The sequence below is a fragment of the Rhincodon typus genome, chromosome 1 (genome assembly GCF_021869965.1).
Source record: "Rhincodon typus isolate 14 chromosome 1, sRhiTyp1.1, whole genome shotgun sequence".
NCBI lineage: Eukaryota > Metazoa > Chordata > Chondrichthyes > Orectolobiformes > Rhincodontidae > Rhincodon > Rhincodon typus.
Genome location: NC_063332.1, coordinates 129455230 through 129470939, shown reverse-complemented (window position 1 = coordinate 129470939; position 15710 = coordinate 129455230). Strand labels below are relative to the sequence as shown.

Here is a 15710-nt window from a genome sequence, read left to right as displayed (position 1 = left end):
CGAAACGTCAGCTTTCCTGCTCCTATGATGCTGCTTGGCCTGCTGTGTTCATCCAGCTCTACACCTTGTTATCTCAGATTTTCCAGCATCTGCAGTTCCTACTATCTAGGATATAATTCATCCAGCCCAGTGATTTAGCAACCTTCAAGAAAGTCAGTCCCTCCTGTATTTTTCTCATCACACTTATTTCATCTAATATTTCACATTCCTCCTCTTTAACTAGAATATCTGCATGACCCCTCGCCCTCAACATGACAAGATTAAACACTCATTTAGAACCCCACACACATCTTCTGTAACATAAACAGAAATTGCTGGAAAAGTTCAGCAGGTCTGGCAGCATCAGTGGAGAGAAATCAAAGTTAATATTCTGTTAACACATCTTCTCTATCTGTGCCCTAGTTACTATGTATATTTCTGTTAGGAATCCTCTTGGTCCTGATGTACTGATCAAACATCTTTGGATTTTCCTTAATTTTACCAGACAATATTTTTGCATATTTATTCTTCTGAATAACCAGGCGACTCCAGATTTTGTTCTTTGATGGGATAAGTCGCATTGTGCGCATTGATCTTTCTTTTGAATGCCTCCCATGATTTGCCACTGACTTTCCTGCAAAGTCAGAAGTCACACGACACCAGGTTATAGTCCAACAAGCTTATTTGAAATCACAAGCTTTCGGAGTGCCGTTCCTTCGTCAGCTAAAGTCACTTAACCTCATGACGGAGCAGCACTCTGGGAGCTTGTGATTCCAAATAAACTTGTTGGACTATAACCTGGTTTTGTGTGACTTCTGACTTTGTCCACCCAGTCCAACACCAGCACCTCCATATCATGACTTTCCTTCAAGTTGCTGTAACCAGTCTATTTTTGTTAGTTCTACTTTGTAAAGTTTGCCACTCCTAAACCCTCCCAAATTTTGAACATTTACTTCTATCTGTCGCTTTCCATAATAAAGATAAATCAAATTATATTATGATTATTATCTCCAAAATGGTGATCCACTGCTATTTCATCCACCTGGCCAGCTTCCCTCCCTACCACTAAATCTAGAATTGGCTCTCTCTTGTTGGGCTTGTTACGTGCTGGCTAATGAAGTTCTCTTGAATGCAGATCAAGAATTTTACGCCTTATCTGCCCTTTGGGCTTTTGTATCCCTGTTGATATTTAGATGTCACAAATTATTATTTAATAGTCACAAACTATTATTGCCCTACTGTTTTTATAAGTAGTAAGCAGTAAATTTTAATAAATTCAGTATTAGTTACATTGGCACATTGTTCAAGCCATCTTTCTGATGGAGTAACATGATACATACTATAAAAGGATAAACATTGTTTATAGAAAATTAGAGTGCACCTTCTCACCTTTGGTTTACACGGAGGTTATTCTGCTTCAAGAGTGCTAGGAAATCATTAAGGATCCAACCAATCACTTTCCTTGGATTAGCTTCAGTCTGTTCCACAACAGTTTCAAAAAATTGTACAAGTCCATCTTCATTCTGTGAAACAAAGTAAGAAAGAAAAATGCAAAAGCTTCACAACATATTCTACATTTTAATTTTTTTGTTTGATATTTCCCCCCCAACCTTCCATATCAAAGGCCATGAGAAAAATATATGGAAAAAACCTGGTGAGGGAGATAATGGCAGTTTGCTATGTTACTAATAATAATAATGCCAGAAAACTAACATGGGCCAGTTGTAGGTTTCCTTCCCTCTCTAGCTAAAATTAGCCAACACACTACAGACCATGTAATAAGTCTGTATGGCCAGGTTCTGTCATTTAGCCAGTTGGAGACTTTGTTTCTGCTCGTTTTAAAAAAGCATCCATCAGAAATGAAAAACAGTAAGTTTCAATTACAATTGAAATTAAAATAGATTCATTTATCAAAAATGTCAATATATTTGATAATATTGCAACATAAAATATAGACGCTCCAACTAATGCAACAAAAGGACAGTACAGCATTCTGAAGAAAACAGCACATCGATTCAATGTTTTTAAAGTTTCACACTACCCTAGCAGCTTCACAGGATCTCCATCATGCTCCTTGTCCACAATGGGAACAAAACGCCAGTGTAACTCGGCAAATATTTGAATTTCTAACAAAATATTTATATTTCCTTTTTGTTACAAAGCTGGTGCATCATTTCCCCCATATATCTTTTAACTGAGAATACTGACCAATACCAGGTTCAAGTCCCACCTGTTTCAGAGGTGTGTCATAATATCCCTGAACAAGTTGATTAGAAAATGGCTTTTTCTAAAATGTTTATAAACTTCAGACTAGAAAAATTCACTGAGCCCCTCAAGAGTAACCATGGAATGCTTCACTTGAAGAGGGTCCTGGAATTCCAGACAGCAATAATTCAAAGCGAGAGATGCCAATCAAAAAACTGAAGTGTGATTTCCTTTGGTTACAAAGATAATTAGGGGCTGTTTAGTCTTCTTAGCAGAAAATTATCTGTGTCCAGACTCTGGACATGACATGAGATGAAAGAAAGGCATCTCTGCACAAAAGGCATGAAGCTTTGAGGAATATGTAAGAAAGTAGGATAAAAGAAGTGCTGATGTGCTTGGGGTTTGAGTTACACTGTACTAAAAAGTCTGCTGTGAAGGTACACAGCTAAGAACTTCCATCAGACATTCCTGCAAGTGCAAGTAACAACGAATAAAGTCTCTCTCACTGTCTGATCAGTCGAGCAATCAAAGCCACTATTGAAGGAAACTGGACAAATTCCTTTCAGCTAACTTCAAGGATGTCCAGACAGTTAACCAATTGCCAACATTAGAGCTGCCAGAATAATCCAAATTAATAACCACGATGTTTCACAATCTATTACAAAGAAGCCACAGATGAATTTGAATGTTCTCTTTTTATTGACCTGCACCTTTTGGACTCACCTCTCATTTCTAATCCGTGTGTGTCGGTTATATTACATTTTCTTGCATTTTAGTAGTCAATAAATCCACATTTTTCTTTATGTAAAGACAGTCTGGTTAAATTGGTTATTATTGAAACATAAATACATTTAGATTGGGAAATTATATCCATGAGGGCAGGGATCCTTTTTTTAAACTAACCTTGTTGCAACCAAACAAGGGAGGAGTTGAATAAAGAAAGGGAGTCAGTTCACTCCTCTTCACATGAAAGCATTACCATTTGGGGGTACCCCATATGGAATCAGAATGATTTTCCAGGGAATGTTCATAAGAAATCCCATTAGTTCCCATTAGTTGATGGTACAAGAACTCAGGGATAGAGATTTAAGATTCTGAGCAAGAGATACAGGGAGTTGTGAAAAGCATTTTTTATACAGCAAGAGATAATGACATGGAACACACTGTCACCAAGAAACTGAAAGCAGAAACAATCAATGACTTCAAAAGGAAACTGGATGGGCTGTTGAAGGGTTAAAAAAATTGGATAGCACTGTAGAGATTAAGTGGGGCTGGCTGATTTGATTTGCAGGCAACCACCATAAATTCAGTGAACCAAATGGCCTCTTTTTGTGCCTTGAATGACTTCTGTGCTCCCTTATCTCTCCTGGCCAGCTTGCAAACTTTGTAAACATAACTGAAACCATAAGACGCAAGAGCAGAAGTAGGGCATTCAGCCCATCAAGTCTGCTCCGCTATTCAATGATACCATGGCTGATCTGACAATCAATAACCCCTTTCCTGTCTTTATCCCATAATCTACAATTGCTTCACTGAGATCTGGATATCCTAGTTTTGAATAAACTTTATAGCCTGGTCACAACAGCCCTCTGCAGTAAAGAAGTTGACAGATTTACAACTCTTTGAGAGAAGAAATTCCTCCTTATCTTGGTGTTAAATTGTGAGCTCTTATTCAGAGATTATGCCCTTTGGTCCCACACTCCCCTACAAAGGGATACAACCTTTACAACATCCACCCTGTTCAGTCTCTGTAAAGTCTTGTATTTCAATAGGGTCGCCTCCGACTGTGCAACAAAATTTCTATTGTTCGCTTCCTAACTTCTATCAATCCTGCATGACCAATATCATTACATTCAATGAACTACGCTGTCTTCTTTTTCTGGAAATGCCTTGACTTCAAAATCCTCATCCTAATTTTCAAATTTCTACAAGGGCTCACTCCCTATTTTTGTAAGGTTCTCCAATCCTAAAGCCTTCCAAAATCTCAGAGGTCTTCAAATTCTGTCCTTTTGAGCATTCTTGATTCACCACTGAGTCTAAACTTTTGCAATTTCCGCCCCAATCCTCTCCGCCTCATCATTCTCCGTGAAGATATTCCTTAAAACCTACTTCTCACCTGTCTTAATACCTGGGATATTCTGTTACATTAAAAGCCCTATACAAATGCCAATTAGTGTTGCTGTAAAGAGTCGCTGTTTAAAAATAGATTATTTGTAGGGTACTATAATTAACCTGCAATCCTTAAAGAAAAGAGTGAATGTATTTCCAAGCACACTGGATAAGAATAGAATAATACTCAGCTGTGATATGCCCTAATTTTGAAGACTGCACCAATACTAATTCAACTGATATCTTTTATCCCAAATAATTTAAAAATTACTAATACTGTCCCAAATAAATACCATTTAAATTATTTATTGGGTGACCATGAGGTTAAAACATCATCTTTTACTTTTTGACTGATAGAAACAAATGTATTGCAAAGACATCTTTTCCAATATGACAGTACATAAAGATACAAAGCACTTATGCATAAAACACATCACTTGCAAATGAAGTCTGCCAGGTTTTTGTACTAAATCTGTGGCTGGAAAATGTTTACGGGTTCTTAACAATAGAATCTGTGAAAGTTATTTTGAGAAGCATTTTCTGGTGTTTTATTGGGATCAGAATTTCAATTAAGTTACATTCCAAAAGTAAACCAACTCTTGTTAACCACCTTGTCAATGGCAGTGATCAACATGTCAGTGGAATTTTGAGATGGCAGCAGCTTTGAAATTTTACAAACAAGGATGGAATTGCTAGAGTGACTGCCAGTTGGTGCATCAGTTCACGTAAAAATGGAACGCAATAACTGGAACCAAATTCAGAATTATTTATACAAACACATCAACAAAAAAACAGGATGGGCCTTAAACTTGGTCTGCCACTTGATAATATTATGACTGATCTGATTATAACCACAAATCCATTTTCCTGCCTACTCCTAATAACATTTCATCCACTTGCTTACCAAGCATTCACCTATTCACCTCCACTTCCATCTTTTCAGGAAGATGGCACCAAAGACTCATGACCTCAGAGAAAAAAAATGTACCCTGTTTCTTAGTTAAATGGATTATGCCTTATTTTTAGACAGTTCTAGATGGTCCCACAAAAGGAAACACCCTTTCCACATCTACGTTGCCAAGATCCCTCAAATTCAAACAAGTTTTAATGAAGTTGCCCCTTATCCTCCCAAATTGCAGCAGAATAAGCCTAGCCTGTCCAGCCCTTCCTTGTGAGACAACCCACCTATTCAGGTATTAATCTGGTAAACCTTCTCTGAACTGCTTCGAACACATTTACATCTTACTTAAATAAGGTGACATCAATAATATACACAGTAAGTCAGACGTAGTTTCACTAACGCCCTGCATAACTGAACATAATTTTCATACTTTAGCATTCAATTCCTCTCATATTAAATGATTACATTCTATTAGCTTTTCTAAATACTCGCCATAGCTGCACACAAGTCTTTTGTGTTTTACACACAAGGGCATTCAACTCTCTTTGCAACTGAGCTCTGGTTTATAAGAAACATGTATTTACGAAAATAAACCATATACTGTGAATCTTAACATTAAATACAAGTACTTACCACTAATGTGAAGCTGTGTTCAGCAAGAATATTGTACTTTTCCACCAGTCTTTTTCTTTTAGCATTAGGTAGCTCAGGTAGCAGCTCACGAATATGGTCAATATTCACCACTTGTTCAGGATTTACATTAGTAGATAGATTTTCATTGTCATAAATAACGAGTGGAGGCAAATTTGGTTCCGGCATGAATCTTAAACATTTTAAAGATGTTAGCAAATTGAAACCTCTCAGGATTAATTTTTAAGTCGTTTAATCTTGAATAAGATAAATATTGAATAGAAGGCTTAAAAAATCAGTTTTCACAACCGTGCTTCTCAATTCCTAAAATTAATTATTAAATGTCCAGTTATTGGCACATCACTGTATAATGTTAATCTTGCACTGCTCCACATATTAAGGATATGCAATTTTTATTTACAAATGTTAGAGCATCTAATCAAAATATTGGATAAAATGAATGTGCACAGTTTAACACTTCCATTTGCAAATCAAATAATTTTTTTTCCAATTTACAAATTTAATGTACATAAAGACTGCTTGCTGGGAAGCAAGAAAATTTTAGCTAAAATCAACATTGGCTCAGTGTTTGACTGCATATCCTATTACCTCCAAGTGTTTCATGTAATCATCATGTATCAACAGTATTTCAAGAATGAACACTGAAACAAGTCCAGTTCTTTTAGTTTCTATCTTCTTCTTTTCTGCTTTAATTCTTTGTGATTGTGAAAGTTCTCAACCTCAATGACAAACATTGCCAAAGGTTTAGTGTGCTAGCATCTAATGACTTTTGCAGTATCTTTTTCAATATTGCAATCAGAAAAGCTCTGAAACAGTCTGTATTCCTGATGGTTTCTCCTGCCATATGAAAGAAAGATAGTAATGGAAGAAATCCTAATGATGAAAACTGTAACTTCAAGTTTATCATTTGTGGCTTGAAACTGCACTGTTATTTACCATAAGGCAATGGATTCAGAGAGAAGTTGGAATACGGCAAAGGCATTTTCAGAAATAGGCTACACTATTTACAAATTATTAGCAATTTCCTTTTCAAGTAAATATAAAATATTATGTTTGACCTAAAAGTAAAATGTAAAATACTCTTACTAAAATACATGTGAATGATAAAATATGCAATAACTAATTGTAACAGATAATGAATGGCCTTGTTAGATTATACTCTGCAAGGATAAATATCAAGCCATTTTGAATTGAGCAGAGATTGAACCTCCTGAGGATAACAAAGGAACATTTTTCTTTAGGTTACCACACGTTCAAAACAAAGAAAAAAGAATCAGGAGTTCAATATTCATTTTATACATTCTCTATAATTAATCCTAATTACCTATAGTCTTGCTTTCCCTCTTTGTCTCTCATAGATATGGTCTGCCTGAAAATCATTAAAACATTAATTATTAAGACATTTCCACAAAATTTACATCTTAGCCAAAATATTATTTTCTAGAATCTAATATATTCATGTCTTTAAAATCGTCGTCATCTCAATTTATCAAAATACAACTACACAGTTCTGTTTTGGTCACTAAATAAAATATTCTAATTGGTGGCCCAATAGAGCATTATGGTTCTCCAGTACTCATTATTAGATATTATGGAACTTTCCACTTTGGAACAAGTAGCATTTTTCCAATAGATTAGTGGATAAGTATGATGTATGGTAAGGGTTGGAACCAGAAGCTCCAAGGCTTTGTTGCTAGGCTATGCAATATGGGCGTTGTCAGTTTCTACAATTGGCCTGAATTTCACTGGACTGATGTGGTAGTAGGCTGAAGGACAAGCAGTAAGCAGCCACTCCTCATCACCAATGATTGGTGGTAATTTCCCGTTCACTCACAAGCATCTTCAAATAATTATGACAGAAAAACTGTCAGAGGAAGTGCAGAAACTAAGTTTTAAAAAGTGCATCAACCCAACTGTGTGTGAGTGAGAATGTATCTTAAAGTGGTCTTAATCTATGACTAGCTGTTTGAATGTGAGCAACTAATATTCCGCACTAGAGATAAAGACGGGCAAAGATTCTACATTCTTAGTATTAAGGATGGCATTGACATAGTTTCTCAGCATAATGAGGATAAAAATGGAGTCTATGTAATGTTGAGACATAGGAAACAAAACTGAACTGTTGCTGAAAATGAGCATGAGGATCATGATGTATGATTAGCAGGTAGAGCAAAGTCATTTGCCAAGACTGTAGAGGGCAGCCAGCACTAAACACACTACTTAGTGGGTGCATACATCATGAGGGTATCCAAGCTTAATAATGGCTAACAACATTTAAAACTACACATAACTAGATGATATAACAGTTCTCAGCTCACTAAAGGCTAAGACTGTAAACATGAACTGCTGCTGAGGGCTGTGATGAAGATTTTGATGGACGGTCTACAGAAAAAGGCTGATGCTTTTGTGCACAGAAATGCATGGTGAACTGATAGGTCAAAAGGCCTGCAAAACAGTCAAGAAGCATGAGGTGTTCAACATCAGCCTTGCACAAACTTTTGTGAAAAACCTGCAGCCTATTCTTTTCAACTAGAATATAGTGACCAATCCTATTATAACTATGGACCAGACGCCCCAGCCTCAAATGGTGATGATCCACTGTTGTCAAGTAATTGGAGGCTACTGCAGCAGATATGTGCAAAAGAACTCGAGAGTGTCACAGCAGTTCAACAATCTGTCCTTTAATACATTATTGGCATTGCTGAGGTGCAAACTTACAGGAGCAGTAATGGTTCTGCAGAGAATGAACTTCAGATTTATGACATTGGGAGAGGCGGTGGCTCAGAGTCTTGGATTATGGGGACTTGGGTTTGAATCCCACCACAGCAGATGGTGGAATTTGAATTCGAAAAAATTGAAACCATTGTCAATTGTCATACAAACATATCTGGTTCACTGATGTCCTTTTGGGAAGGAAGTCTGCTGCCCTTATCTTGCCCAGCCTACATGTGACCCGAGACCTGCAGCAAAGTAGTTGATTCAGAAATGTTATGAAATGACCTTGCAATACATTCAGTCACATCCAAACCACTGAAATGTCTCAAAAAAGGAAACTGGATAGTCCACCTGGCGCAACCTGGGCACGAGAAATGACAACAGCAATCTCAGCCTTGTAGACCCCTGCGAAGTCCTCGTTGCAAGCATCTGCGGACTAGTATCAAAACTGAGACAGCTGTCTCATTGACTAGTGAAGAAACAGTTTTTCATAGTCACGTCTCACAAAATCACACTTTCCAGGCACCACCATCACCATCACCATCTCTGGGTATGTCCTGTCCCATCAGCAGAACAGAACCAGTAGGGGTGGTAGAACACTGGTACACAGTCGTGAGGAGTTAACCTGAGAGTCCTCAACATTGATGACATGAGTCATGGTACCAGGTCAAACTTCGGCAATGAAACCTCAAACACATTATCATGTACCCCTTTAACACCATGCCTCTAGGAATTCCTGTGCGTGTTTATGTTTGGCTTGGGCTACAGTGGTTACCTTGTCCCAGTGAAGGCCATCAGTTTAACTGGGACAAGGTAACCATAGTAGCCTAAGCCAAACATAGACACGTGCAGGAATTCCCAGAGGCACGGTTCACCAACGGTAATGGAATCAACAAACATACAGAATTGGACCCCATATACAAACCCCCACAGAACAAAACCGGAAATGACACTACTCACCATAACGGACCGGACAGTATAAATTACAAGCGGAGTAGAACAACATCGCTTCATCGGAGGCCTCACTGATGATGTCACCTAGCATGGTGATGAAACATCTGAACGAAAACAAGCCAGTTCGGCAGGCAAGTCAACAACCTCATGGCTGCCTACTCTTTCCCTATTCCCCCTTTTAGAGTTTCTCGTCTGTGTTGCTTCTGTTTCTTCACCCTTTCATGCTGTTGGCCAAGACAGAATAGAAACATCTGCATTATGACTGGGAGTAGCATCCTTGAAGTCAGAACCAAGGCCTTCATCACATGCCACACTGTGATCTGCAAAGTTCAACAACTTTAAATAGCAGTGCCAATCAACAAACAGTCCCAAGTTTTTTGAGAAGGTTTGTAGCTCGGGTTGTGGATGAGGTTGTAGACTTGCTCGCCAAGCCGGTGTGTTTGGTTGCAGACATTTCATCACCCTTCTAGGTAACATCGGTAGTGTGCCTCTGGTGAAGCATTGGTGTTCTGTCCTGCTTATTATTTACAGGCCTTGGTTTGCTGGGGTGGTTGGCATTACTTCTGGTTCTGTTTTTCAGTGGTTTGTATATCAGGTCCAGTTCAATGTGTTTGTTGATGGAGTTCCGGTTGGAATGTCAGCCTCCAGGAATTCCCTGGCACGTCTTTGCTTGGCTCATGCTATTATGGATGTGTTGTCCCAATCAAATTAGTGTCCTTCTTTGTTTGTGTGTATTGAAACCAGTGAGAATTGGTCATGTCTCTTGGTGGCTAGTTAGTGTTCATGTATCCTTATTATCAGTTTTCTTCCAGTTTGGCCTATGTGATATTTTTCACACCTTGTATGGTATTTTGTAAATTATGTTAGTTTTATTGGTTGTGGGTATGGCATCCTTTACATTCGTCAGTAGCTGTTGCAGGGTGGTTGTCAGTTCGTGGGCTACCCTGATAACTAGGGGACTGAGTAGTCTTGTGGTCATCTCTGATATGTCTCTGATGTACGCTGGGGTGATTAGGATGTCTGGCTGTGTTGTGTCTTCTTGTTGTAGTCTGTTGCGGAGGTTACAGCAGCTAATGAAATTCTACCATGCTGCTAATTAAATTTCAATTCAGTCAATAAAAATCTGGAATTGATAGCTTGTTTGTCTCAGTAATGGTGTCCATGAAACATCAGCAATTGTCATTAAACAAACTCATATGGTTCACTGATATCCTTGTAATCCAGTTCTACAGTTTAGTAAGTTAAGTACGAGCAAACGTTGTTGGTTTTGTCAGAAGCCTCATTCCATCAAAGAATTAAAAAAAAGACAGAAAAAGGACCAAAATGATAATATAATCTATCCTCTCAGAAGTACAACCACTAGAAATATCCGCATCAATGGCAAAATGACAAATAGATTTGCCACAATAAGCTCAGCATTTGCCTGTTTATGGAAGACTGTGGACGAAACAAGGTATCAAACTTATTATAAAACCAGCCATATATAAACCAGTAGTAATAGCCAGCTCCTAAATGCCACAGAAATATTAACTACCTACCCCTGATATATTAAGTAGTTGAACATGCTCCACATGATATACATTTGGATCATCATGAGCATCTAATTGGAAGACAATGTCCATCACTGCGATACCTCACAAAGTAGAAATGACTGGAATGAAGCACTCAACAACAGACCTCATGTCAAATGAAGAGGGCATGTAGTACACAAGTATTGACAATAAAATCCCTAAGATAGTTACGCATTTAGAACTTAATCACAGACACCAACTACAAAGCAACCTGATAGCAAGGTTCAAAGATTCCTTGAAGGCAAACTTTGTCACTATGGACTGACAGAAAAATGGCCAAGGAACAGAGAGATCATCAGTATTGGTGTTGCCTACTCCAACAGAAAATATTACAGGCATCTGAGTTCAAAAAGCAAGCTAGAAAGACCAATCAGACTCAAGGAAATCAAAGTACTTCTCCATGCCCATATTGGGGAAAGCCATACAGGTATGCAATAGGACTTGACAGCCATGTTAAAAATCACATCCCTTTGAAAGGAAACCTATGATGATTCATTGTGTGTCTTCTGTTCCACACGTGGTTAATAATTTTACTTGATTCTGGAAAATGTTTATTTGATTTTTAATTTTCTGTTCCAATTTCAAAGAAGATTTCAAAAGGAAGAAATTTCACAAGATACACTGGGCAGCTGAGAATTATTTAAGTGCCAGGACATATACACTACATTAAAATTGCTAATGTGGATCTGAAATCATTGACATTATTAACAAAGAGCTGTTCATCCATTACTACTGTGCTAAGGAAGTGTAGCTTAAATGTAGTTCAATAGATTACCATACGTCGCTTTACTGTCACTAGCTACTTATCATCTGTTAATTGGAACAAATCTCTTCTACAGTTTATCTACCATGACAAATATCAAAGCTTTTGTATGCTTTATGAACTCTAGATGACAAAATTATAATTAGGATACCCAGATTAAATTTTACTAATATGGGTTCCTATTCAATCCCTTGGGTCACAATAGATGACCAGTTATTCTGATATATATCATGGCAAATGAAGAGTGCCTTATGGAAACATTTTGTGACTCTGAGCACATTACAAAATCTGAAAATCATAAGAGCTACATATTCAATGTTAATTTTTTTCTGCTTAATTACATATAAATACTTCTGCAAAACTAGTTCTCGTCCTCACCCTCAACAACTTCTCTTTCAATTCCTCACACTTCCTACAGACAAAGGGGGTGGCCATGGGTACCCGCATGGGCCCAAGCTATGCCTGCCTCTTTTTAGGTTACGTGGAACAATCCCTCTTCCGTACCTACACTGGCCCTAAACCCCACCTCTTCCTCCGTTACATTGATGACTGTATTGGCGCTGCCTCGTGCTCCCATGAGGAGCTCGAACAGTTCATCCACTTCACCAACACCTTCCAACCCAACCTTAAGTTCACCTGGACCATCTCTAATACCTCTCTGTCTCCATCTCTGGCAACCACCTAGAAACCAATATCCATTTCAAGCCCACCGACTCCCCAGCTACCTAGAATACATCTCCTCCCACCCCCCTCCTGCAAAAATGCCACCCCCTATTCCCAATTCCTTCACCTCCGCCGCATCTGCTCCCAGGATGAGGCATTCCACTCCCGTACATATCAGATGTCCTCGTTTTTCAAGGACTGCAACATCCCCCCCCTCAGTGGTCGAGAATGCCCTCGACCGTGTCTCCCGCATTTCCTGCAACTCATCCTTCACATCCCTTCCCTGCAATAACAACCAAAACAGAATCCCCCTCATCCTCATGTACCACCCCACCAACCTCCGGATCCAACGCATCATCCTCCGACACTTCCGCCATCTGCAATCCGACCCCACCACCAAAGACATTTTTCCCTTCCCCACCCTTATCTGCTTTCCGGAGGGACCACTCTCTCCGTGACTCACCCTTATCTGCTTTCCACAGGGACCACTCTCTCCATGACTCCCTTGTCCGCTCCACACTCCCCTCCAGCCCCACCACATCTGGCACTTTTCCCTGCAACTGCAGGAAGTGCTACACCTGCCCCTACACGTCCTCCCTCACCCCCATCCCAGGCCCCAAGAAGACTTTCCACATCAAGCAGATGTTCACCTGCACATCTGCTAATGTGGTATACTGCATCCGCTGTTCCCATTGTGGTCTCCTTTACATCAGGGAAACCAAGCGGAGGCTTGGGGACCGCTTTGCAGAACACCTATGCTCGGTTCACACTAAACAACTGGACCTCCCAGTCGTGAACCATTTCAACTCCCCCTTCCATTCCTCAGACGGCATGTCCATCCTGGGCCTCCTACAGTGCCACAACGATGTTACCCGAAGGTTGCAGGAACAGCAACTCATATTCCGCTTGGGAACCCTGCAGCCCAATGGTATCAATGTGGACCTCACAAGCTTCAAAATCTCCCCTCCCCCTACCGCATCCCAAAACCAGCCCAGCTCGTCCCCGCCTCCCTAACCTGTCCTTCCTTCCACCTATCCCTTCCTCCCACCTCAAGCTCCACCCCCATCTCCTACCTACTAATGTCATCCCGCCCCCTTGACCTGTCCTCCCTGGACTGACCTATCTCCTCCCTACCTACACTCACCTTTACTGGCTCCATCCCCGCCTCTTTGATCTGTCCGTCTCCTCTCCACCTATCTTCTCCTCTATTCATCTTCTATCCACCTCCCCCTCTCTCCCTATTTATTTCAGAAACCCCTTCCCCTCCCCCATTTCTGAAGAAGGGTCTAGGCCTGAAACGTCAGCCTTCCTGCTCCTCTGATGCTGCTTGGCCTGCTGTGTTCATCCAGCTCTACACCTTGTTATCTCATCTCATATGAAGATTTGTTATCTGAAATATTAATTTAAAGATATCACTGACAATACTTACATCTTGGACTTTGAGAAAATTATTTTGCATAGCAAAGGAAATGCTGGGAGCAAGGAGAAAATGTTACTTTTACAAAGAACTCGATTTGCTTGACAGAAGTCTACAATCTTAAAGACAGCTGCAACACAGCTATTGCATTTAACACAGGGCTAACAGATTATGTTCTACTTCTCTGAAACCCCTCTCAAAGTGTGCGAGTTGAAAACCTACTCTGATGCCTCATAACCAAAACTGAAGGGCTCCTAGAGGAAATTTTGAGCTCTACACCACTGTTGCCAGAAAAGTACATTAAGCTAGCCATAACTTATTGAGGAAGACTCCCCAGTGCCAACAGCTTGTGTGCAAAGGTATTTTGACTACAACTAACACATCAAACGTCTGAGGGGTGGAAAGCTTCAGAGCATCCCAGAGGTCAGGGGACAGCTGGAAAAGATATGCTTAGCAACAGTGGAACAATGAAGACCAGGGATGCAGAAGAGGTCAGACTTGGACGAGTGCAGGGATCACAAAGCAATGTTTGGTTGGAGACGCTGTTGGATGAGGCCATGGAGAACAAGGTGAGAAGTGTAAAACTGAGGAATTGCAGGTCCAAGAGGCAATGTAGGTAATTGAACACAGGTGTGATGTCAGATTATGCCTTGATGTGAATAGAGGCAGCGAGACTTTGAATAGTGTATGTTTGTGGGGAAGGCCAGCCAGTAAAGCATTTAAATTGAAGTTAGAGGTAACAAAAGCATGGATAACGGTTTCAGCAGCAGAGCTATATTGATCAATCACATGAATCCATGTATATAACTCATTTCTAAAAAAATTTTGACAACACTACTCAAAGATAATCAATAAATTTTCCCTGAAGTCCTAGAACAATATTCCTTCAACTATTACGAGCAAACGTTATTCACTTTGCTGCTGCTTATACAAATTTGTGTTACTACAGTCAATATAATTCACTGTATATAAAACAGAGATTTTGAGAAATGTGATAAATTGTTTCATAAATGAAAACCTTTTCTCTTTCTGTTAACCTTGCTAAAGATCTCTGTTTTTAAGCTACAATTTAAATAAGTCGACAACTGATTAAATTAATTAAACTAAATTAAACTAGATTGACAAAGGGTTGGGAATTTGAGTGAGAACTCATTGGAGGAAAGCAAAAACTTATAAGTAGAAAAGTAATAAGTGAAATTATAAAACTGATGAACATAAATGTGGTCTCATTACAAGTAGCAGCAGGAGAATCTACAGTGGAGAGGATGGAAATGGCGAAGAAACTTAATTATTTTGTGTTTGTCTAAACAGAAGATATAGACAATCTCTTAGAAATACTGGGCAACCAAGGGACTTGTAAAACTGAAGAACAAAAATAAATTAGTTTTAGGAGAGGTAGTGGTTGTAAGTTAACTGGTTAGAGATTAATAAAATCCCTAGACCAGATGAGCTACATCCCAGAGTGTTGAAGAAAGTGGCTACAATTTAGTGGATACATTCATGATTATTTTTTACAGTTCTATAGGTTCTGGAAAGGTTCCTGCAGACTGGAAAATAGCAACTGAAACCCCATTATTTAAAGGCGGGGTGGGAAATGGACAACTCCAGATTCGCTAGTTTGACATCACTAACAGGGAACATTTTACAATCTAATGGGGAGGAGGAGATAACTGGGCAGTTAGGAAAGAATGATAAAATTGGGCAGAGTCAACACAGATTTTTGAAAGGGAAATCATATTTGAAAAACCCTCTGGGAACTTTTTTGAGGATTTAATTGTGGCA

The 15710-nt window shown here is 39.3% G+C and overlaps 1 protein-coding gene across 3 annotated transcripts in view; it reads right to left on the bottom strand.

The window, feature by feature from the left end:
* The window catches only part of gatb (glutamyl-tRNA(Gln) amidotransferase, subunit B), a 65696-nt gene that overhangs the window by 25866 nt on the left and 24120 nt on the right, over positions 1–15710 (bottom strand). For all 3 annotated transcript variants that reach the window (XM_048600904.1, XM_048600911.1, XM_048600898.1), the window contains 3 exons: positions 7170–7214; positions 5828–6017; positions 1369–1502 (listed from right to left, as the gene is read on the bottom strand). In XM_048600904.1, the coding sequence (XP_048456861.1) occupies positions 1369–1502; positions 5828–6017; positions 7170–7214 (369 nt within the window). The remainder of the gene's footprint in view (positions 1–1368; positions 1503–5827; positions 6018–7169; positions 7215–15710) is intronic.